Here is a 406-nt window from a genome sequence, read left to right as displayed (position 1 = left end):
CTAATATTCACTCTTCATGGCAGGCATCCCTAATGTGTTTAAGTAATTTCTAATATCTTCCATGCTTGCAGGATATGCATCTTCTTCAAGCGTTTCTGATTTTATTACAATTGAAAGATCTTCCATTTTCAACTGCTCCTTATACATAGTAATTTCTGTGGATTCCATATTGTTTTCTCTGAAGAAGCCAGGCTCAGTTTTCACTATGCTTAACATGTCTTCTAAATCTGACGGTACTTTTTCCGTTTTTACTGCTATCGTGCTTTCAAAATCTACGTTTTGCGTTTGCACAGCACACTGCCCTTCTTCATAATCTAACAGCATGCTTGTAATCTGATCTGCACACGAGGTATCTTGAGTTTCTTCTAAAGTCATTGGTTCAGTTTTAATCTTCACCTTTTTATGC

General features: G+C 36.5%; 1 protein-coding gene across 1 annotated transcript in view; it reads right to left on the bottom strand.

Annotated features, from left to right (window-relative positions):
- Positions 1-406, bottom strand: part of LOC125042416 — a 2,118-nt gene continuing 1,712 nt past the window's right edge. The window contains exon 1 of the mRNA XM_047638048.1: positions 1-406. This exon is cut by the window's right edge and continues 1,712 nt beyond it. Coding sequence (XP_047494004.1) covers positions 1-406 — 406 coding nt within the window.

Source organism: Penaeus chinensis, chromosome 32 (assembly GCF_019202785.1).
Source record: "Penaeus chinensis breed Huanghai No. 1 chromosome 32, ASM1920278v2, whole genome shotgun sequence".
In the NCBI taxonomy this organism is placed as follows: Eukaryota; Metazoa; Arthropoda; class Malacostraca; order Decapoda; family Penaeidae; genus Penaeus; species Penaeus chinensis.
This window is presented reverse-complemented; position numbering and strand designations above follow the sequence as displayed.